Source organism: Alosa sapidissima, chromosome 8, assembly GCF_018492685.1.
Source record: "Alosa sapidissima isolate fAloSap1 chromosome 8, fAloSap1.pri, whole genome shotgun sequence".
Classification (NCBI taxonomy): Eukaryota; Metazoa; Chordata; class Actinopteri; order Clupeiformes; family Clupeidae; genus Alosa; species Alosa sapidissima.
The window spans coordinates 16,664,529-16,687,820 of NC_055964.1; the positions used below are offsets into that span (position 1 = coordinate 16,664,529).

At 50.5% G+C, this 23,292-nt stretch overlaps 1 protein-coding gene across 14 annotated transcripts in view; it reads right to left on the reverse strand.

Moving 5' to 3' along the window:
• Positions 1–23,292, reverse strand: part of arvcfb (ARVCF delta catenin family member b) — a 177,645-nt gene that overhangs the window by 18,271 nt on the left and 136,082 nt on the right. For 12 of the 14 annotated variants that reach the window (XM_042100962.1, XM_042100950.1, XM_042100949.1 and 9 more), the window contains 4 exons: positions 19,467–19,584; positions 18,972–19,143; positions 16,898–16,915; positions 15,643–15,714 (listed from right to left, as the gene is read on the reverse strand). In XM_042100962.1, the coding sequence (XP_041956896.1) occupies positions 15,643–15,714; positions 16,898–16,915; positions 18,972–19,143; positions 19,467–19,584 (380 nt within the window). The remainder of the gene's footprint in view (positions 1–15,642; positions 15,715–16,897; positions 16,916–18,971; positions 19,144–19,466; positions 19,585–23,292) is intronic. The other 2 variants (XM_042100960.1, XM_042100953.1) reach the window with 1 other exon arrangement.

Here is a 23,292-nt window from a genome sequence, read left to right on the forward strand (position 1 = left end):
CCTCCGTGTCCACCGCTTCCACAAGGTGACGCCCATTCCTTTACTCCGCACAAGGACTTGGCAAAAAGGCTGCTTGTATTACAATCAAGGTCGACCATTCACACTCTCACACACACACACAGAGACACGTGCACGTACACACATCTGCATCTGCATGTGCAACCGTGCGCGCGCACACACGCACACGCACACACACACACACAGGTACACAATGCAGTGTGAACAGTAAGTATGAGACTGTGCATGCCCTAGTGATATTCAAGTTCACATCATTAGCATAGTATTGTGGCTTTGAGAGTGGCCGGGGCCGGTGAGAGAGACATGAAAGCCCCAGCGGGCAGCCGCGGACACAGAGCTGAGTTTTCAAACAGCCTGTGGCTATGTGGAGCGCACAGACGCAGAAGGAGCAGAGAGTGCCATGGCCAAGCATCAAGGCTTCTTCCTGTAGCAACTTTCAAAACAGCGACATCAAGAGTGGGCCACAGCCAGGGAAAAGTAGGTTAGCAACCGAGTGAGGTGACACATCCCATCAAGAGCCTCATCAATTAGAAATTAAGCTAATTGGCTTGGAGAGACCTCCACGCTGGTTGATAAGTGGGGGTGTTGTGTTTTGACAAGCTGTGGAGCGATAACAAATGTATGTTTTCTCCCTTCCCTCCAGTTGCTTTCTCTTCCTCTCTTTCAATCTCTCTCACCCCCTTTCCAGCTCTCTCTCCCTCTCTCTCTCTCTCTCACACACACACACACCACTCAACACTGATTGCCTATTGTAAACAAATCAGTTTTGTCAAACAAAGTTTTCATCAATAAAGCACGACTGGGATTGAGCTAAATTTCTCCGCTTGTCTTTCATTGATATAAGACATAAATCACCCAGCGGACCTGGTGCTTGTGTGTATAAGACACAGCCCATGGTCGTGAGAGGCAGCAGCCTACATTTCAGCAGGTCAGAGACCACTGTTCCAGGAACTGTAATGGAAGGGCAAATGGGGCCTCTATCTAAATAAACAATGGTGCTCAAACTGTGGGTTTTCAATGGTCATACGATCCACAGTCCAAATGGAGACCACATGCTGGTGTTTAACCTCCCGAACAACCCTCCATGGACAAATGTGTGCCATATATATAGATATATATGTATATATATATTTGTGTGTGTGTGTGTGTGTAGGTGTGTGTGTGTGTGTGTGTGTGTGTGTGTGTGTGTGTGTGAGTGTGAGAGAGAGAATATTTGTCCTTCTGAGACACATTTCAATGGTCGAAAGAGAAAAATAAACACCTTAACGGTTTCTCTCAAACAATGGCACAAATAAAATGGAAACAAGAACTGTAGGCGAAAAAAGAAAAGAAAAGAAAACCCGCAGTTGAACCGCAGATACCACAGCGGGAAAAAATAAAGATGTGGAGAGACTGACCGAACGAGGGGAGGGTAAAAAGAACGAGAGGTGATCCGGTCACTGTGCATACTGATGAAGAGGAGGAAGAGGGGAATCTCTCCTCCATCTTGCCCTCAGGCACGGTCACACACGGAGCAGGCAGGGCTGTCAATCAAACTGCAAACAGGAGATGCAATGCATGCGGACTGTGCTTCTGGCCTCTTCCTCACTCACACTTACACTCTCTCAACTACTCTCTCGTTCACTGGCTCTTTCTCTCCCTCCATCTTTCCTCCTCTCTGTGCCTCTCTACCTCCCCCATCCACCTCATCCTGTGAGTGCTTTTCCGGACAGCTCCAGTGAATGGCAGCCTGCCGCGCTTGTCCAGCAGGATCCTCTGGGTGTGAGGAGCGTGTTGGCAGACGGCGTGTCCAGGGCCTCGGTAACACTCCATCTCTGGACACAATTGCACCGCGGCGAGAACAGCCGCAGGAAGGAGGTGAGATCAACAGACCATGGGGGTGGCAGACGGAGAGAGAGAGAGAGAGAGAGAAAATATTCTCTTCCTCTTTTACTTCTCCTTTCATGTTCTTTTTCTGCATGTCTCTGTCCGTGCCATTATGCTGACAGCCCCGGCGGCTGGGCAGAACAGGGGTCACATTCAGACCGTCACAAGGAGCTTGAGTGACGTTTGAAAGCTGGAAGCGCACTGTCCACAGAGGTAAGCCAGGCTCAGGGAAGTGACCCCCTCAAGGGGCCGCTGGGTGTAGAGTCCAGCGCCTGGCACGGGGCGGGCGGACAGGAGTTCTGCCCGGCGTTTTAATGTGCGAGCAAAGGGCCAAAGAGATCCTGCTGCGTGCTACGGGCAGGACAGAGAGAGGAGCGGGAGGGGAGGGGAACTGACTGTCACCGGCCGCTGGGGGAGGCCAGCCTGCTTCCGACGACTCCTCAATGGCGCTCATTGTGCACTTGTCACAAACACGTCAAACCTTTTTTTATTTATCCCCTCCTTGCTCCCTAGCTCCCTTCCCAACCTCCAGAACCCTGAAGGAGCTTTCTTTCTTTCATTTCAGTCAGAGGAAGATGGAGGGAAGTGAAGGAGGTAAACCCCCCCCCCCCCCCCCCCCATATTGGACAACTCCACCTCTTCAGTTCACTAGCGTGCCATGTTGGGCTGGCTGCGGTTGACCAGCAGCTGTGTGCCTGCGAGACTGAAACTCTCTCTCTCTCTCTTTCTCTCTCTCGGTGTCAGCAGGAACTAAGCGGCGCACGTGTTTGTTTTCAAATGCAAAGAAAAAAAGGGGAAAAATTAGATTTCTCTCAAGCTCACGGGGCGAGGGGATGTGCATGTTTATTTGAAACGGTGGCCTCGCCAAAAAATGATCTTCAGCAGCTGTAACCTCAACCTTTAGACCATTAGACTTCTCCATTAGACTTTTCGTCGCTGCGGGATGGAACGTGGTTTTGGGTAAGCAATAGCAGAGATCAATTCCCAATCAATGCTCTGTGTCAGAGGCAGAGAAAAGGCCTGGGGGAGGGGTGAGGGGGCTATCTACACCATATTTTACAGGATATACAGTACTCAACAGTGCATGGCACCAGCGCAAATCAGTAAGGTCATTTGGAAGAGCTCCACGGTCCAGAGCTCCATCACCTCTCCCACATAGCCAGCATATCCCCTACCTCTCCCCTGGTAACCGAGGGCGACGCGGTGTTTTCATTTGAGCCTGGGAGCCCCCCCTGCCGTGGCCAAAAAGCCCTCTCTGAGAGCAACGGCAACATCTATGTCAATGTTTGGACAAGGCAGAGTCTGATACAGTACATTTAGATGCATATCTGTCGCTGCGGGTATTGGAATGTTATTACGCGGGGGCAGATAAATCCCTTCAGGTGGGTGGACCGGTGTGTGTGTCTGTGTGTGTGTGTGTGTCTGTGTGTGTCTGTGTGTGCGCGTGTCTATATGAGTTTGCTGGGTTCATCTAGCTGTTATCACAGTCACTTGCTGAGACCTGCGTAGTCTGCCTGGAGCTGGTCAGATGAGTGGAAAGTTGGAGCTGCACCTCCGAGCGGTCGGTACGTTATCCAGCAGGGTGTAATATGGAGAGGAATGGACATACAGAGAGAAGAAGAGGTAGAAGACCGCAGGACAGAGGAAAGGAGAGAGGAGGAGGAGAGAGGAGGGAAGAGAGGACAGGATAGAGGAGGAGGAGAGAGGAGGGGAGAGGAGAGGACAGAGGAGAGGAGAGAGGAGGAGAGGTGCATCCGGCCGCACAGAAATAGCATTCGCTTTTCCTGTTACCACAGCAACCACCCTCCATCCAACACACTAACAAATCTGTTCATTAAGGCAACTGAGAGAGAGAAAGAGGAAGAGAGATAGAGAGAGAGAAAGAGAGAAAAAGAGAGAGATAGAGATGGAGGGAGAGAGAGAAACAGAGAGACAGACAGACAGAGGGAGCAAGAAATATAGAGGGAAAGGAGGAGAGAGAGAGAAAGAGAGAGAGAGAGAGGGAGAGATAGAAAGTGAGTGAGACAGAGAAATGAGAGACAGAGGGAGTGGGAGAGATTTAGAAACCCACGGTGGTGGAGATTGAGAGCCTCTCCTCCGCTCACCTATTTATTTTGAGGCGCTTCCCTTGGTGGCTGACAGGCCTAAACAGAGAGGCTGATGGGCTGTCAAAGCGCACCCTTTGAGGCCAATCTGCATCCTTCTGCACAATCTCTCGCGGCAGCTCACGCGTGTCAGGCAATCAGCGATGCTCAGACAGACGAATGAACGGCCCGCTCTCGCTGGTCGACGTTCGTGCGGCGCGAAGGCTCGTGCTGTCTCGTCTCGCTCCTGACCTCACCTTGTCTGCCCATTGTCGTTCCCATGGACAGCAACACTCTCTGCTACCACCTGTCTGCCTAATGTGACCCACCCATAGTACCAGGCTGTAACAATGACACTCACCAGGGAGAGCTGCTTACCAAAGGGAGACCTTCCCAAAAAAACTGCTATTTTAAGCTGGAGGCTAATGACCAAAACAAAAACAAAAATGGGTAGCAATGGGGCATCTTGTTATTTTTGCTTCGCATTACAGCTCGCCACCTCAGATACAGTTAATACATAAAATACATGGTGATGGTGTGCCTGTTTAAAAAGTTGTGGGTCCTTTGTTGTTCTAGTTTTTCTGCTAATTAAACAATCTGTAAAAGCGTACATAATCAATGACATATATATATATAATGTTTTTTTTTAAGATCACTATGCAAGAAAAAATCCTTCTAGGAGACAAAACCAACATAACAGTGCTTTTGGAGGAAGATGGTTGGCGCATCCGGTGGGCTTTTAAGATAGTATTGCACAATTTACATTAAAATGAGCTGCCAAAATTGCCTGCATTAGTTAGTCTTAACTAGTATAATTTGCTTATTTGTTGTATGATTTATAGGCTGCACCAGAGAGCACATTTAGCCGAGTACAAAATGGAACACCCATAAGCACAAAGCTAAATTAGTAAACAAAACACCCATAAGCAGCATAACGGGAGACTGGAACAGTGCACATGCAACGCTAGGCAGATACAGAGGCAAGGAGAGGAGAGAAGAGGAGAGGAGAGGAGAGGAGAGAAGAGGAGAGGAGAGGAGAGGAGAGGAGAGGAGAGGAGAGGAGAGGAGAGGAGAGGAGAGGAGAGGAGAGAAGAGGAGAGGAGAGGAGAGGAGAGGAGAAAAGGACAGGAAAGAGGAAGAGAGAGAGAGAAGATGCAGAGACAGAGGAAGAGAGGAGGTAGAGAAAGGAAAGAGATAGAGGGAGAGAAGACGCAGAGAGGAAGAGAGGAGGTAGAGAAAGGAAAGAGATAGAGGGAGAGAAGACACAGAGAGGAAGAGAGGAGGTAGAGAAAGGAAAAAGGAAGAGAAAGAAGAAGAAACGGAGAGAGAGGAAGAGAGAAGGTAAGGAGGGAATAAACAAACGAGTGAACAAACGAGTGGGTGAGGTAGGCGGGCAGCAGTCTTCAAAGGTTCCTTGAGAAAATCTTTCTGCAAGAGGAGAGGGAGCCAGGGTGAAGGCCAGATTGGGCTGAGATCTAGCAAGTTCCATGCCTCCCATCATGCCTGCCAGGCTGCCACAGTCACAGGCACTACCCTAGACACACACACACACACACACGGAGCAGAGCCTGAGCCCGAGCAATTCCCAGGGATCCCCAGATGAGAGAGGCTAGAGGGACAGATGGTGGGAGTTTGCAGAGCTTTGAGAAGGATGGAGGAGAAGGCTGCGGAGCGCTGAGGGGATCGAGTGGCGCCGTATGCAGACGGGCTCAGGGAAGGGGGGGGGGGGGGGGGGGGGGGGGGGCACGGTCAGCAGGGGGACTCAAGGTTGGCGGTAAATAACGGAGGAGCAGGTGGAGTTGTGGAGCTTTAGGGACGGACAGGACACAGAATGCAGAACAGGGGTGAAGTGTGGCTAAGAGGACACATACCACAGCACAGGAGGGAAACCATTAAACGAGGTGCTCGCTCTCTCTCTCTCTCTCTCCCTCTCCCTCTCTCTATCTGTGTCTTAGTGTGTGTATGTGCGTGTGTGTGTGAGAGTGTTTGTGTGTACTGTATGCATGTGGGTGTGTGTGTTAGTGTAAGTGTGTATGTGTGTGTGTGTGTGTGTGTGTGTATTTGTGTGTGTATTTGTGTGTGTATTTGTGTTTGTATTCGTGTGTGTGTACAGTATGTGTGTGTGTGTGTGTGTTAGGGAGTGCGTTTGAGAGCAGGCACAGCTCTCTGACATCTCAAATGCAGTCTGGCGCGTGAGGGATGCCCTTATGTTGGCGCTCCTGACAGGACCAATCAGTCGCCCTCCACCTGCTGCGTCACCCCTAATAAAGCGGGGCCCGTCTCAGTCACAATGACTCACGACGTAAGCTCCCTGGAACTGCTGCTCCCCCACAAACTCTTAATTCAATCTTCATCGATAGCCTTTACTGCAGCACCCCCACCCCATCACACACACACACACACACACACACACACACACACACACACACACACACACACACACACACACGAGTACACACCAATACACACAAGGGATGTCTGATGCCTCATCATCACTCAAAGGTCCAATGGACTTCCTGGCCCGCTGCCATAAATGACTTCTCTCTGGAGCTGAGGAGTGGGGTGGGGTGGGGGGTGAGATTTTCTAGAAGCTATCTAATCTGTTTGCAATGACACGATGAACTGCAGCGCCACATAATGGTGTCTTGATGGTCAAGGGTGAGAATGTGCTCGGTTTAGATGGGTCCCCTTGGCGTACGAAACACGTGCTGGAGGCACAAAGGCCTTGGTGAAAATTTCTGCTTCTGCTTCTGAAATGCATTCGTTTTCGGAATGGTGATCCTCCCTAGATGACAAGGGAGCTCGGGCACCTGGGACGCCCTTACACAGACGAAAGGCACCGATGGGAAAGGAACGCTCCGGCAGGGAAAGACAAATTCTTTGTAGCCCAGGTCTGGCGGAAGAAGTGGGAATTTCCCAGAGGGCTTTGGGTGAGGATGCAGCACATCATTGTAAACATCAGCTCCGCTCCGAGTGCAGTGTGCTTCTAATAGTCTTCTGTTTATTAAGCTCGTGAGAGCCCGAAAAGGATATAAGGAAGATGGAAAATAGACCATAACAATAACACAAGTCTGCAGTCGAACGTATTCTCAACTGTCAGGGGAAAAACACCCACAGATCCTTGGAGTGCCCTGAAGACTATGGCAGGCCCCTTTGTTTGCGCGAACGACGCGATGTTTCATCTTAATGGCTTGTTTACGGTAAAATAAATAAATAAAATAAAGCAAAGAATTCCGCTGGGCTCAGCGTCACCGCCATTGTAGCTCTGACTGCGAGTCGTTCCTATTAATCTGCTCTTAATTAGATTAAAGCGGCTCTCGCAGAAACACTGAAGCCATCCTCCTCCTCCTAGCTCCGGAGAAGAAAACAAAAGTGGCGAGGCGCGAGGGGTAATTTTTCGGCGCAAAAAATTCCTCCTCGGTAGTTTTAAATGCCACACTCTAATTATTGCCTCAGCCATTACGGCTCTATGGAACATGGCAGTAAATCATGCAGAGAGTGGGCACATTACTGCCGGGCTGCTGCTATTACCCAGCCCTTCCACAGGCTCCTCATCGCGCTCCCAGGCAGCTTTCAGATGGCCGCTACACACTGAAGGCCTGTTTACTCACAACACCACCATCAACAGAACCATAAATAAAGGAAAGCTGTGTTTGAGAGGAAAAAAAAAAAACAACAGCATGGAAATTAAAACGACTCGAGGCTTTGTGTGTACTTGTATACACAAACAAACACATGCACAAGTGAACGAATGAACAAACAAATGACAACACAACAAACGCACACACACATACACTAACACACACACACACACACACACACACACTAACGCACACACTAACAGACACACACACACACACACAGGTCCAATTCACAAATGGGGCTGAACCTGTGACACGCCACCACATACCTCCATCACACACTTTTAACCCCCATTATAGCCATGCCAGTGAGGCTTTCCTTTACATATAATTACAGCAGAGTAATGGTGCATACCGCTCACCCGTCATTAGCCGGCCCCCACGGCCTCAATTATCACCACTGATACAACTCTTATCAATTTACCAATCCATTAGCGCTCCTCTCCCCCAACAGAGAGCCGCCCCGGTGGCCCCCACACATAAACAATGGTTCACGATGGCAGCTAGTGGGCAGAGGTCTGCCGGCCTCCACGCTGTGTGTCATTATTTGCCAGAGTGTAATATTTTCACAGCATGCGGTGCAACGAGCTGGTGCCCAGGAGCGTGAGAGGATCATTGGCGCACGGCAGAGTGACAGGACGGCAGCTCTCCATCAGAGCTTGGCGTCGCGATGGGTGGCATCCCAACAGCTGGCCTCCGTAAGGGGAAATTCATTTTCGTTGGTCCCATATTGGGAACGCTGCCAGTAGTGGCGGAAAGTGTGTGTGTGTGTGTGTGTGTATGTGTGTGTGTGTGTGTGTGTGTGTGTGTGTGTGTGTGTGTGTGTGTGTGTGTGTGTGTACATACGTGCGTGCAAATTTGATCATCAACTGCTGGATTTTAGACGAGTCTGTCCCCTACTCTCCTTCCTTCTAAGTACCCATTAACCCGGCGCCCTACTTGTATGCACGCTCACACAGAGAGAGGGAGGGAGGGAGGGAAACAGAGAGGGAGGGAGGGAAGGATGTGTACGTGCAATCTGAATATGGGCAATCATGGAGGCTTTGACGTTACGGCCGCAATCAGTCAGATAAGTGTTAATATGATGACACTGGCCACACCGGAATTCTCATCTGCCTCTCCATACCACACACACACACACACACACACGCACAGAGCTCCATCCGAAAGACGTCTGGAGACCCATTACTGTTGACTCAGATATGCTAGGCAGCAGGCTCTAAGCCACGCGGAGCCCTGGCGTCGTGGCCACCTAATGAGGTCTACAGAGAGATGGAGGAGGGCTGGAGGAGAGGCAAGATGGAGGCCCACTGGTCCTCCCTTACGGCCTTTATCTATGAGGTGCTGAGAGCGGGAGGGAGAGGCCACCGTGCAGCCGCACAAGACGTCTGGCATCTCAACCCGAGTCTAACAGGCTTCTCAACTTAAACGGCTATGAGGAAAGAGAGGGGGAGAGAGAGAGGGGAGGGGAAAAGAGAGGGGGAGAGAGAGAGGGGAAAAGAGAGGGGGAGAGAGAGAGGGGAAAAGAGAGGGGGGAGAGAGAGAGGGGAGGGGAAAAGAGAGGGGGGGAGAGAGAGAGGGGAGGGGTGATTGGTATTTTGGGTTGGCATTTTAGGGTGTGGAGTGCTGGGGGTTGACAGAGTGCTCGGGTTGTATGATGGGAGGAATGAAATCACCCCCAACCCACACACACACACACACAGACACTCACACAAGTATACACACACACAAACAGAAACACACATACACACACACGTACACACACACCCCCCTCTACCCAACCTTCCTTGCCAGCCTGACAGAGATTTGAGGGTGAGCGGTGAGGGCCGGGAGCTAGCATTCACTATCTGGGTGTTACATTCCTCACTGGTGGAGTGGCTCCGGCAGCAAGGGGCCCTGGGGCCACCGCTCTGCTCGACATCGCAACGGGGTGGGATCCTTACCCCCCCCCCCCCCCCACTCTCCCTCTCCCTCTCTCTCACACTCTCTCTCTCTCTCTCACTCTCTCCCTCCCTCTCTTTCACACTCTTTCTCTCTCACACTCTCTCTCTCTCGCTGTATCACAGACATGCATTATTCACCAGGCCTCTGCTCTCTCTCAGGGCATGTCGACGTGTGTGTGTGAGCGTAAGGAGGGAAAAAATAACTTTTGTTCCCATTTGAATAGCGCTGGAGTGTGTCAGATGTGCCTTCGTCACTCTGAGAGAAATTCGGGTTTTTTTGGTTGTATTTGGGGGTCTGCAAAAACAGAGAGAAGTTGTGGAAAGACCGTGAGAGAGAAAGAGTGAAAAGCTGTCTGACCTTTCTGTCACATACAGTATATATGAGGTCAGAGAACTGTGGTCCCAACAAGTGAACATGTAGTCATGGAGACGAGGAGAAATTCCAGGAACTTCTGGACGAGACCATTGACATGAAGAGCATGCTTTTGGCCTGAGATGCACAATATGGCTGGGGTTGGAAAACAAGTCCCTTTCAATTCATTTCAGCTGTGGACAACACAAGAATGAGCTGGGGCCCTTCTCAAAACATGAAAACACAGATCGAGAATGAAACAGTCTGTGTTGGACAAGGAACAGCTAACTCAGCTAGCGTGTCCATGAAATATGCATCTTACTGAGTCAATAGCATTAGCATTGTCCAAGAGCCTCTTTCAAATTAAACTGTTGTCATGACAAACCAAAGAGGCTGGTTGTTATGGTGATGCTTCATCTGGCTCTAAATGATTTCTGTTAGTGTCCACCATTTCCCACAACTGAAGGGGAGGCATACACTGCTAAACAAAACAAACAAGGTGTTTAGCCAAGGGGTAAACCTGAAACAAACGTGACTTACAAACACACTGTGGTCAAAAGTCAAAGCCATACAGATTTCTGCTTGACACCCCAGCCCCACATACCATACCCCCACAACCCCTCCCACACACACACACACACACACACACACACACTTTGCCTGTGCATTTGGGCATTGGGTGGCACGCACACACGCTCCAATATCTCTGGAGCTGACCGCCCAACAAAAGCGCCTGTCCATCCCTGGCTCTCATTAAAATGGGCCCTGCAGCTGGAGGGACGTGAAGGCTGATGAGACGAGATGGAGGCCAGATTAACATGGAGGGCCTGAGTCACTGCAGCGGGAGGAGGAAGAGCAGGAGGAGGAGTAATGGGGGTGGGGGGGGGGGGGGGGGTGCAGGGGTAGGTGTGTGTGTGTGTGTGTGTGTGTGTGTGTGTGTGTGTGTGTGTGTGTGTGTGTGTGTGAGGGGGGGGGGATTCAGGGGTTGTTGCTGAAGCAGTGAGCACGCTCGGCAGGGTTGTGTGTAGCCCTAGTGTTCACTCTACGCGAGTCTTTGGTGTGAGGTGTGTGTGTGTGATTGAAGGGGGGGGGGGGGGGGGGGGGCTGGCGGGGGTAGGGGGAAGACATGTGACATTGAATCTCTGTGAAGTGAACATCTAGATTCGCCAGAGAGCAGCCCCCTGCTGCATGCACACACACACACACATAGGGACTCATATACACACATACACCCACTTGCACACACACACACACACACGCACACACACACACACGTACACATACACAGGATTCACGGTGGCCTGCACATTAGACACCCCCACTGAGTTCCATCTCCATCCAGCCCCATCTGCAGTCCAGGCACATCCTCGTCTCCAGCAGCCCAGCACGCCCATCCCCATCCCCATCCCCATCCCCATCCCCATCCCAACCCCTCACCCCACCGCTCCCCCCACATCCTCCCCAGCGAGGCCGAGGAAGGAGAGCCAGAACCAGACAGCCACAGCGCCGATGGAGCGTCCCTCAAATGAGAGCCTCTAGTCCGCCCATCGAGCACAGACACCCTCCGCCATCACCACCGTTACAGGCAACGATCTAGCGAGTTCTAGCGTGCAAACGGAGAGAGAGAGAGAGAGAGGGAGATGGAAAGACAGGGTGGAAGAGAGAAAGAGAGAGTGAGTGAGAGAGAGTGGGTGAGAGAGAGAGTGAGAGAGACAGAAATAGAGAGAGAGAGAGAGAGAGAGAGAGAGAGAGAGAGAGAGACTGGGGGGGAGTGGGATTAGCAGGAGCATCCGGATGATTCATCACGATTCTCTGCACCTGATGTCAGCCGTGCTCCCCCCGCACCTTGCGGCGTGTTGATGAGAGGTGGGAGGAGGAGAGGAAGGAAGGAAGGAAGGGGGAGAGAGAGAAAAGGCAGAGAGAGAAATAAAAGGCAAAAATGATTCATCTGCAAGCTTCTTGTCCCTCAGGACTCCCCTCTGTGTCTGCCTTTACACAAACACAATAGTTAGCCCTTTTTTCTCACAGTGTGCCTCTCCTCCAACACACACATACATACACACACACACACACACACACACACGCAGAGTGGGGAATAAACATGCTACAGCCACTGTTTTGTGATTCTGTAAGTGAACGAACATACACCATGTGACCTTTCTCAAAGCAAACAGGTTGCCAAATTGCTTCATCAAATGCAGGAAGCATGTGTTCAAACTGATCTTATTATTTATTTTTTTTTGCTTTGACAGGCGCTTCCTTCGGAATTCTTAATGACTTCTTTCCTTAAGCACACTATGTCCCGGGCCATGAGTAACACCAACAGCACCCTTCTCAGGAGGTGTCCCCACAATCCACCAGGCAGGCAAACCAGTCACTTGTGTGTAGCGCAACAACAGGTTGATGTGCGAGACTGACACTGGCTTGTTGACAGTACACAGGCTTGTTTCTGTCACTTAGATCAGTGCGCCATATGACTCAGCCTGACTTGTGACACAGCACACTCTCAAGTCTGCGACGTTCCAAGGCGCACGCACGTTTTGTTGATGAGGAGCTAACGGTAACGCGGCCATGTGAGGATTTACGGTCGGTGAGAGCGGATGCTCTTCTGCCTCCCCGTGCGCTCGTGGTGAATCTGTGGGAATTCAGAAGACGGTCCCATTCCGAGCCGTGCATTAGTGTGCGAGAGTGATGGTGGGTCGGATTGCAGGGAGCCGGCGTACTTCAACCCTCTCTCTCCCCCTAACGCAGATAAAGACAGAAATATGCCTCTAATCTGGGCTATAGCTCACTGGCAGCGAAGGGTCTGAGTGTGGGAGTGGGGCATGTTCAACGGGCAGACACTCACTTACACCATTACTCCTGTCCAAACAAAAAATGTATCAGGAGAGGAGAGGAGAGCAGAGAAAGGGAGATTGAGAGAGTGAGACAGAGGAAAAAAGAAAGGAGGGGGTGGGAGAGAGAGAGAGAGAGAGAGAGAGAGAGTCTCTAAGAATCTAATCTAGACTGAGTTTATCTTGTCAGTAGGAGGGCCATTTCAATCCGGCATGCTAAGAGATGAGTTCTCGCTCTCATTTCTAATAATTCTGGCTTTACCCCATAATCACTTTACCTGGGGATCAGGTGAGAGCCTCTCATTGGCTGAATGACCACCGCTGTGGGCCACACATTGCACCAAGAAAACAATTACGCCGGTATCGTTCTATGAAAGGACGTCACGTGCGACCCTATTCACCTATGCATCATAACCCGCAATTAAATACTCAAACTCAAACGACATACAACACTGCAAGGGGAGGGGGCACGTTCCATTAAAACCATACTGCAATTATGCTCTTTTGCGGCAGTCGCAGCGCACTGCTAATTATCATTCTTTTAAGCTTATCTGCTTGCCTTGACTTTGAGGCGGTAAAAAGCAAAATCGGCTTACCTCTGTAAACCAGCACAATTAATTGTAATCTAGTTTAATAGGAGCTCACTTTGGCTTGCTAATGTGACTAATTACAGAGAAACAGGAAGTGCTATTGACTTTGAGCGACTGCCATTACACCCTGATGGAACCGGTGATGGGTGGATGCTGTGAAGCACCCCCCCCCCCACCCCCCCCCACACACACACACACACGCTCCCCGTTGCAGCGACCAGCGAGTGTGTGAGCGTGTGCAGCACGACATCTAAACAGACAGGCTGTCAGGAGACGCATACTAATGCCGCTCAGCCGAGACCCACCCACCACATACACACACACACACACACACAAGTGCACATGCACACACACACACAAGCACAGATGCATACACATGCATAGACACAGAGACAGACAGACAGACGCGCATACACACACACACACACACACACACACACACACACACACACACGCACGCGCGTGATGTCTTCCTCCCAAAAAGCTATCAAGAGGATGAGTAGAAAATGAGAAATGGGGCTGCGGCTGTAGACACACACGGAGTAAAGGGAGAGAGTGTGGTAGAGCACAGAGAGCCGAGGAGGGGGGGGGGGGGGGCAGGGTGAAGTAAACAGAGAGACAGCTTGAGCACCCACAGAATGCTCCACAGCATTGGGGAGATTGGGTAAGACCCAGAACAAGCCATATTGCCTCCCTAATCCTTAAGGAAACCAGAGCTGACACACCCCTCCCAACTCTCCTCCCGATGATCACTGGCTGCTGGCTTTGTGTGTTCATCACATCTGTGTCTGGATGTCAGGAGGGATCCCAAGAGCCTCAGTACAAGTGCTCCTGTCAGGCGCATTAACCTAAACCAGCACACCCATCCACTGTTCTGTCCACCTCACACATACCATCTGTACTGTAATGTCAACCACCAGGCACCGCCAAGGCAACCTAAACACTCTTTGGCATGTGAAGGGGAAGGCTGAGTAGGTTAACCTCCACACAGCTGCATCCATCCCCTTAACAACCTTTTTTTAATCGTGCCGAGTCTATGCACGGAGAAACCCCTGACATAAGATAAGCCCACGAATGCACTCAGAGTAAATCACACACGCCGGCGATGACGCTGGGTGACCTGGTGTAGCCACGGGGCAGTGGGAGCACGGCTGAGTAATCCCTCCTCTTGCATCACATCCTCTTCCACAGGGCCGCTATCGCCGCTTGCCAGGCGAAACGACTCCGCACAGACAGTACTTCAAAGTTGTAGGGTTCAAATACCTTCAGACCAGAGACCATTAAGCGATATACATACACATCCCCTGCGCTCTGAGTCACTTTGAATAAAGCTGATAAACACGTCGGCGAGGTTGCCGAATCGGCCCCGGGATGCGTGGGGGTAACGGGGTGAGCACGAGGGCTTTGCTAATGGGAGTTCGTCCTCCATGCGGTGCGTGGTGGTGATGGGGGTGGAGTGTGGGGTTGGACTGACGCACTGCTGATATGGCTCTTTCATCTCCCAGTCCAGGTCCCTGGTGACCCACATCCAGACAATTACACCCCCCCCCCCCCCCCAGTTTACTGCCCTGCCTCAGGCTGCCTCACCCCTGCTATCTAATCCATTAACCCAGCCAGTGCCAGCCACCATGAACCGACCCAGTGACTTTGATCCATTGCTGCGGGTTAACCACAGCGCTTTTTGTGCCCTGTGTGCGACCTGGAGGACAGAACTAATGCGCCCCTCCATCGAAAGTTCTAGAGGAGAAGGGGACATTTTCCCTCTTACAGGGGTGAATGGAATACAACTGTTTTTTTCAACTAGTCCGTAATCATTGTATTGTTTTAGGGCACAGCTGCATTTCAAAAAGAAACAGTTTTGCAAGATATGATATCAGTTATATGATGGCATTCCGTGAGTCTTAAAACTTCGATAAAAGTTAAAGTAGGCCAATTCAAACATAGACTCGTTTAGCTACCATCCCTGTGATGGTGCTCCCTATACTGTATATATTTAATGACTAAATGTGTAACAGTTCACTTCAGCTCTGCCAGTTTGTCTTAGACAGTTTAGAAATAGCTACCCAACACATCACCGCTAAAACAAGCCCTCATGCTGACAACCTTGGGGAAAAAAAAAAAAAAAAAAAAACACACACACACTCTGTGCACAAGATGTTCTGCTTCTGGCAAAGCAAAACCACCATACTTTTGCAACACTATCAAAACAAGCACATTGTTGGTTGCGGATGCCCTAGCCGCACTCCTCCCCTGTGATGGCTTCTGGAATGTTCCTCTTGTAGCAATTTCACGGGACGTGGGGGAGCGGACATACCTTTTGTTGGTTCCGTGCGCTTGGGGAGATCCAGCGTGTCGTAGCTTTTGTCGTTCTCGCCGTTTTTCCGGCCTGCGTGGAGATGAGAGGAAGGGAACAGGTGTGAGAGTCAGCTTTGGGCACAACAAACTGTCAGAGGACACCAATCTCACACACACGCACACACACACACACACAAAAAAACATTCCACTATATACTATATACTGTATGCATAAGTACACCTTCAAATATAATGCACAATATCTCATATAAACATACAGGTAAGAAACAAAGAAAACATCGATACACAGGGATACAGTATGTACATGACATGTTGGAATGAATGGATGCAATATCAAAGCAAACAGACAGAACATATACTACCACTGTATTTCACCAAGACACAGAACACACAATCTACACTACTTGTACATGGACAACATAAAAACTAGATGCATGTGGAGGGACTTACACAGAAATGTATGCATAGATAGCACAGAGCACCGAGCACAGACACACAAACTGCATTTTCTAAGCAAGCATACTCTAAATGAGATGGACCAACATAATTTACAGCATATGCATCTCAAACATATGCGTGCACACATAGTGTAGTCTTGCACAGAGATAATATGCACCTATGCATCTAAACGAACATGCACAGAGAGCTAGCAGAAAACAATTCCATCACCTAAAGCAAATACAGCATAGATACACAATGATAGACATGCCAACAGCCTACGCATAGACAACTGTACACTGACTACTAAACACACAAACACACACATACCCACACAAAGCATAGACTAATCCAGGGACACACACACATGAACGACAAGGCCGGTCACGATAAGCTAAATGGAATAGCAGTTTGGACAGAAAAGCTGCTTTCACAGCACAGTGTTGAGAAGTAGAAGGGCAAAGGGGTGTGATTCAGGGCAGTGTGATATAACAGGCGGTTTGGGAAACATACAGGAAGTGAAGACTTAAGGTTACACATTCAACATAATACTGATGGCCGTTGAATCATTGCAGGCACTGAAGGCCAGTTCTACAACAGTCATACTAATATTACAGACTGGAGAATTGGCCATCTCACATTAATAATACAGTATTTTTTATAGACATAGTCAGTTTAAAACAAAAGGATGACAACCAAGAAAAAATTATTGGGGACTGTTTTGTTGGACTTTTTCTGCCAGAAGAAGAGAGAAGAGTAAGACCCAGGAATGCACAGAGGTGAGTGTAGCGGAACAGAGGCAGGGAGAGACTCACCTTGATTAAACCACTCCTCTACAGTTAGCCAAGGAAGCAGCAGCAAGGCCAAAACAAACACACAAACAAACAAAAGCAGGGAAGAAAGAGAGGAGTCGTGAGAAGTGCGCATATTAGATAGACAGAAAGAGCTGAGCTCACTTGTGTATGTGTGTGTGTGTGTGTGTGTGTGTGTGTGTGTCTCCGCCTGAACTAATTCAATCGTACTGCAGACATGGGACACAACAAGGACCAAAACAAGTGAAAAATAGGACACACTCAAATTCAGGTTCATCAGAGCGTGTGCACGGGTGTGGGCAGTGGGACAGTGAGTTAGTTGGCATGGAAACACATTGACCTTTGACCTTTGACCTTTGCCTGGCGTCAATGGGCAGCAGTGAATGGGAGGATCTCCCTCTCTCTTTCACACACACACACACACAAACACAAACACACACGGTGAGTGATGGCACACGAGGATAGTGCTGCTGCATTTGCTCTCTCTGCGCGGTGAGGTGCACACTAAATGCCAGGACATGCCAGCAGCATCAGTAATAGACACAGAGCTGAGTGCTGCTTAATTTGCGCAAGAAAGTGGGCCCTGAAGCGTAATCTCCCAATTAGGGTTTTTTTCTGTAAACAGCACAAGTGTCAGTCTTTTGGCAGGCCAGAGCGGCCCATTTAATAAACTATGCTGTAGTTACATGTAAAGTACATACTGCATCATAAGCTCCCCATAAAGGCATTTTATCCATGGGTGTGTTTATTTTTTTTCAAGAAAAAGAAGATTCATACATGTTGCAGACATGAAGCCAGCATTATATTAATATTATGGACATTAAAACATTTCTACAGCAAACGTAGAATCATCATGTCTTCCTCAAAGTCTACCTTCAGGGCTCCAGAGAGATACATTCGCTGGGTACAAGTGGCCTGCTGTGCATTCTGTAATAATCTCTTGCTGTAGCTTGTAGCTGAGGCTTAAATGGTGGAATTTCCTTGCCCACGCGATGGAGAACATTAATATCAATGGAAGTCACCGGCCATGGATTTGCTCTGGTGATTAAAAGAAGACGTGAGTCACACTTGCATTCCATTCCAAACTGCTGTCTCCACCTGCCCACCCAGGGATAAGTAAGCAGCTGACTGACCCCCATCCTCCCACCGGTGAACACACACATGTACACACACACACACACACACACACACACACACACACACACACACACACACACACACACACACACACACACACACACACACACACACAGCCTCAGAGAAGCCTTCTAAACCTGTTGGCCATCAAGAGGGCTGGGGCTGAGTGCCTTAAAAGGGCCCGTAATCCCCTCTGAGCACAGGTTCGGTTCTAGTCATTAGCCCACTCGGCGCCCCCGAGCTCCAGCTCCAGCTCTTGCTGATTAAACCCAGCGCCTGAGTCAGGCGGCGCTGTCAGGAAGAACACTGACACCCAGAGGCACTCGCAAGCTTTCAACAGGAACACAAAGGAGGAAGACAGACTATCTCTGATTCATCTGATTCATTCGTCTTATGTTCAATATATTCAATATTTCTGCCTGAGAGGAAGGACAAAAACACTCACTCTCTCACGCGCACACACACACAAAACACACACACACACACACACACACACATGAAACTAGTCGCTTCAGTGAGAGGAGAGATGGGAGAACAACAAAAAAGCCAACATGAGAGGCATATTAAAGTGATTCATCCCAGCTTGTGTTGCTTGGTGGTGTTGATGTTGATGTTGTTGTTGCTGTGGCTGCTGAGGTTTTAAGTTGCCAGATTCCACGTCGTCGCCGCCGTTGTCGTCTTCGGCTGTTGTCTAGTCATAACAGTGCAGGGCCTGAGTAAACACTGTGCTCTCACATTGTCAGGCCTGTGTTATATGATAATGCCCTCAGTTGCTGTGGACATCTCGGTCAGCTTGGCGGGGGGGGGCAGGGGTCAGATGCATGCCTTGGATGACTTCTGGTGTGTCAGCATGTGTGTGTGTGTGTGTGTGTCTTTCTGTGTGTGTGTGTGTGTGTGTATATGTGTAAGTACTAATGTCGGCGGGACCTCGGAGACTGACCTTTGGCCTTCTTGCCTCCGAAGCAGCCGGCGTCGTCCTTCTTCTTCCGCTGGAGGCCGGCCGAGCCAGGGGCCTGCAGGGTGGACGGGTCCTGGTACCTCTCGGCCCCGGGCACCTCCTTGTGCACGTGGTAGGACAGGTTCCTCATGATGCACACACAGTTCTCCACCGACTGAGAACCCACAGGAAGGAGAAGAGGAGGAAGACAGGGGAAAAGAGAGAGAGAGGGTGAGAAAGATAGAAAGGGATAGAGATTAAAAAAAAATGAAGGGAGAGAGAGAGGGGGAGAGAAAGAGAGAGATACAGTATGATGTGGAATAGGGAGGAGAGAAGACAGAGATCAGGATGAGGGGAACGGCTGACTGCGTGCAGGCCCAGAGGACTGTGACAGCAGGGCTGGGCAGGGGGTGGGGGGGTGTGAGTGGGGGTGGAGGCAGGCGTAGTCGGGGGTCCTGACGGGCTGTGCTGTTTGTGTTGTTGACGTGCTTCACTCACCTTGTTGTCCATGTCCTTCTTGCCCACCGCCGACTGCAGGGCGTGGAGCAGCGCGTCCACCAGCCCCTCACACTCCCGGAGCCTGCGCCTGGCCTCAGCGCCATCCGAGCTCACGTTCCTACGACACACACACACACACACACACACACACACATACAAAACCATTAAGGTCAGCCACCCACCAGCACACACAGCCACAGCAGCACGTTTCCCAGCTTTAACATAGCAACAGTCAGTCAGCACTCTGGCACCCATATTTCTGGGCTACAGAGATGCCAGGGCCACACGCACGCCGCGTGAGTCAGCAAAAAACCCTCACCACCACCCCCCACCCCCCACCATAGGACGAGATGTGCCGAGGCAATCATCCACGACTGGGGACCTCATTTGAAGGGGGTTTCATGGCTATCTAATCCGATTAGAAAGCTCCAAGCATGCTCATTGGAGAGTGACATTGCCCCTGCTGCGCGCAAAAGGGCAGTGGACTTGGGGGGAAATCAAGAGAGGGAGAGAGAGAAACAGATAGAGAAAAATAGAGATAAAGAGAGAGAAACAGAGAAATAGATATATAGATAGATAGATAGATACAGTAGATAGAGAGAGACAGAGAGAGAAAGAAGAAAGAAAGAACGAACGAGAGAGAGAGAGAGAGAGAGAGAGAGAGAGAGAGAGAGAGAGAGAGAGAGAGAGAGAGAGAGAGAGAGAGTGAGTGAGTGAGTGAGTGAGTGAGTGAGTGAGTGAGTGAGTGAGTGAGTGAGAGTGAGTGAGTGAGTGAGTGAGTGAGTGAGAGTGAGTGAGTGTGTGTGTGTGTGTGTGTTGGCCCTCACACAGAGGGAAGTGCATAGTCAGGGAGGGGGGTGAGATGAAGGAAGGTGGACTACAGTCACCCCCCAACCCCCCTCTACTCCCCTGGTCGGCCTGATACCTGGACGCCCTCCACTGTAGCCTGGGCATTAGAGCTCATTAAAGCTGATCTGTCCATCATAGACACACAGGGACCATAGGGACCCTGACGGCCATCTGGATGGATGTTTCTTCTCATCTATCTTAACCTGAGGCCCAAATGCACACCACTAAGAACCGTCTCAGACACACCAAAACAACTCTTCTGCCACAGAGGCAAGAGCAGTCGGGTGTTGATCAGACGGCTGGGGCTGGGTTTGTTTGGGTTGTGCCCCGATGGCATGGGCGATGCATGCCAGCTCGTGGGCTAGCTTCCGTATGCCGGCCATCAATCCCCACTGTTCTGCCTCTGCAGACGGAAGCCTTTTCAACAGCTGTTGCTCACTGAGGGCACTTGTGGGCGTTTCACTGGTGTGGGGTGCTTTTGACAAGAAAATAACTTTTCCATTACACCCTGTGGGAGGTTGTGACAGCATCATCTGACCTTCACTTTGACTTCAAGGTGGAAGTTTCATTCGTATCTTTTTCAACTCCAGAACATGCCAACCGGCTGTAAAGGTACATCTTGTTGCTTCCTGCACTGTATATGATTTCTAACAAAGAAAAATGCACTTTCAAGGACCAAAATGAAGGACACAGATCTCTTTACCAGTATCTTGACACATGGACATAGACACAGACGCGCGCACACACACACACACACACACACACACACACAAAGACACAAACAAACACAAACCCCTTTCTGTGCTGAGCAACAAAAAAAAGGCTCCGCTTTGAAGCAGCTTACTAGGCAACAGATGTCATTGGATACAGTTTCCATGGAGACTGGCAGAGCGGCAGGCAGCTTTTGTAAGACAGACTGGGGGCTGGAGACGTAAGGGTATCGGGTGCGGTCCGGCGTGGCTGACGTCACACACCACTCCTCCAAGAGACGGGTGAAAGACCGGACAGAACCGGTCTCTGGCCCTGGAGGAAACGCGCGTTCCTGCCATCCCTGACCCCCCCACCCCCCCCCTATCCTCTGGACTATTAGTCTGGCCTGGGTGCCCTGGCGGTGCTGGCTGTGGGTGGAGAGCGATTACCATGATTCAAATGAAAACGGGAGGCAGGGGGCCTGGTCCCGGGAGAGAGGCAATGTAATCTGAGGACAGGAGCAGCCTCGGCTCCGGTCACCCAAGCAGATACAGATGTCTGTGGTGAGAGAGGGAGGAAGGAGGGGGGGGGGGGGGGGTGAGAAAATGAGATAGAGAAAGACAGAAGACGGAGAAAAAAAAAAAGACGGAGAGGAGAGAGCTTGTGAGTGACAGGGCGACAGGATTGCAAAGACATGAAAATAAAGACAGAGAGAGAGAGAGAGAGTCTCCAGGAGGAAAAAATGGAATGTTAATCTGTGTCTAGGGAGGAACCGGAAAGAAGAGGAGGAGGAGGAGGAGGAGGAGGAGGAAGGAGGGAGGGAAAGGAGAAGAAAATGTGTGAGTGTGTTTCTGTATGTGTGTTTGTGTGTGTGCGTGTAAGGTTGGTGGCGGTTGGAAAAGTAAGCACAGAGTTGGCTGCTGACCAGCAGGCTGCAGTGCGTCAGCTGCAGGAGATTAGAGGCATCGGAGAAACCTGAGAAAGAGTGAGAGAGAGAGAGAGAGAGAGCGAGAGAGCGAGGTGGAGACATATAGAGAGAGCGAAAGAAAGAGAGGGTGGAGAGAAACAGAGGGTCTGAGTGCAAGCTCTCGGTAACCCTGACGCGGCTACTGTGGTGGGGCGAGACGGCAGACTGCCAACACACTCGGGCCTCCACACCGGTCACTAGAGCTCAGAGAAGAATGAAGAACGAAGGAAAGGATGAATAAATAGCTTGTGTGTGTGAGAGTATGTTTAGTTAGGGGGGTTATACAGTCTGGGTATGCACGCACGCACACACGCACACACACACACACACAGACCAGGAGTCCCACAAACTTAGCAGCGGTGGCCACAGAACATCTGCAGAGGTCGTGGCACGAGAGGCGAGCCCGGCCTGCGGGATCATCTGGCAGGATCAAAAGAAACTTCCAGAAGGGCCATCGCCCATATGCGTGGGCGGCGCTCTGCCAGGGAGGACGCCTGGCCTTGGCACACAGGGCAAGCCCGCTCATTTCAATGACGGAGAGAGGGAGAGAGGTTAACTTAGCTTATCAGCACGGCAGACAGAGGGGAGGTGAGGGCAGCGGGTTTATCTACTGGCCAAGAGACCCACAAGCCGACCCAAGGTCCCCTTCCCCTGATCCTTTCATGTGGAGGTCAGCCGTGATTCCATTGCCCCAGTGCTCAAAGAACCACCAGACAGACAGAGAGAGAGAGAGAGAGAGAGAGAGAGAGAGAGAGAGAGATGGAGAGAGAAAGTAAGAGAGAGAGAGAGAGAGAGAGAGAAACTTGGGGCTATGCATGCAGAGGAAGCAAAGTCTTTTGTCCCCAGGGGTTGGTGAAGCTCAGCCAATGGCTGTTTTCCGATTCTTTCATCCTGCCTAAAAGTTCAAGCATTGCCTAAACCTTGGGGCATGCTTTTCGAACACCCCTGCTTTTCGATCTTTCCGAAAATAAACCGGCTCACGTTAAGGGGGAATTCCCGACAGGTGAAACCGCTGGGCTAGAAGAGCACAGGCAGCTTCTAGCCACTGACACCACCTTCTTCGAGGTAACCTTGGAGGGAGAAAATACATTCTTATCCTACCTTGCTGATCCGGAGAAATTCAACTGCACTTGTCCTCCAGCAGGCTAGCCTGCTCACTTGCTAGGTCGCTAATTCTCTCCCGAGCTCTTATCCAGAGCCAAGCTTGTTCAAGGCCCATGGTGAGAGACAAAAAAAAAAAACCCAGCTGACTCCTTCTAATGTTTACGGCTGGATGTAGGAGTAACCATGGCGATGAAAGCCCCCTTCTGGCGGCTGGAT